Here is a 1,247-nt window from a genome sequence, read left to right as displayed (position 1 = left end):
CCGGTTTTTTTCATCAAAGTTTCGAGGAAAACGGAGACCAAGCTAAAAAGAGTGAAGAAATTAATATATGATTTCAGTCCTTTTTTTTCAGATAATAAAGCTACCGGCAACCGAATCCAAGATTGTGGGAGCCATACTGAAACTCCCCAACCATCCGGGACACCCGCATTGCTCTATGATTTCAATTTTTTATGCAAGGGAAATCCGCTAATAGTTTCCTTTTGACAATCCGGTTAATCCAAAAACGGTCAGCGTGATAATATCAAGAACGGTTACTTGATTTAGGACTGCAAACAATTCACCCCCCTGTTTTTTTCCTTCCCAGCTGGTAAAAAAAAAAAAAATAATAAAAATAAAATAAAATTGTCCACTATTTGTTTTGGGTGTGGTTCCGGGTCATCTCTGGACCTGACCCGGGCCCAGCCCAGTTTTGATCTCGACGCCATCGATAAAATCCCAATTTCTCTCTCTCGCACTTTCTCAAGGCATCATCCGAAAACCCTAAAACCAGAAGCAAAAGGGCAAAGAGAGAACGGGAGAAGAAGAAGATGGATAGGGTTCCAGAGAGAGATCGCGACAAATCAAGCCACAGATCCCGAGATGATCGCGATAGAGAGCGAGACAGCAGCAGATCCGACGCCAGAGATCACCACCGCCATCGCGAGCGCGAGCGCGAGCGAGAGCACAAGCACCGCCACCACCATGGCGATGATCACGACGAGGATCGCCGGAACGGATCCAAGCGCGAGCGGTCCCTCGATAGAGTTAGGGATTCGGTTGAAAGGGAGAGGGTCAGGGATTCTGTAGAAAGGGATAGGGTTAGGGATTCTGTAGAAAGAGAGAGGGTTTCGCACTCGTCGAGGAAGAGGAAAGATCACGATTATGATTACTGTGACGGTGATGAAGAGAATGGGGATAAGAAGCGGGCTAGGGCTTCGGATGATCGAAAGGAGAGGCGGAGGTTTGAGGAGGAGAATGGGGATTACAAGGTGAAGGATGAGGAATTGAGCGATGTTGAAGGTAGTAGGAAGAGGAAGAGAGAGGGGAGGAGGTTTAGTGACAGTGTTAAAGTTAAAGAAGAGAAAGAGGGCCGAGACGAAGCGAAGAGTGTAGGTAGGAAGGAGAGTAGAGTGGAGAGGAGGTTTAAGGATAGGGTGAAAGAAGAGGATTTTGGAGGTGAAGAAGAAGGGAAGAAGGCAAAGGATAATTTGATTAATGGTGACAGGAGAGTGTCCTTTCTCATTTAA

The 1,247-nt window shown here is 46.5% G+C and overlaps 1 protein-coding gene across 1 annotated transcript; it reads left to right on the top strand.

The window, feature by feature from the left end:
- LOC109847895 (splicing factor U2af large subunit A-like) lies at window positions 470-1,247 on the top strand. The gene has a single exon (XM_020417125.1). It carries the CDS (start codon window positions 549-551, stop codon window positions 1,245-1,247), a length of 699 nt encoding a protein of 232 aa, XP_020272714.1. The 5' UTR covers window positions 470-548.

The sequence above is a fragment of the Asparagus officinalis genome, chromosome 7, assembly GCF_001876935.1.
Source record: "Asparagus officinalis chromosome 7, Aspof.V1, whole genome shotgun sequence".
In the NCBI taxonomy this organism is placed as follows: domain Eukaryota; kingdom Viridiplantae; phylum Streptophyta; class Magnoliopsida; order Asparagales; family Asparagaceae; genus Asparagus; species Asparagus officinalis.
This window is presented reverse-complemented; position numbering and strand designations above follow the sequence as displayed.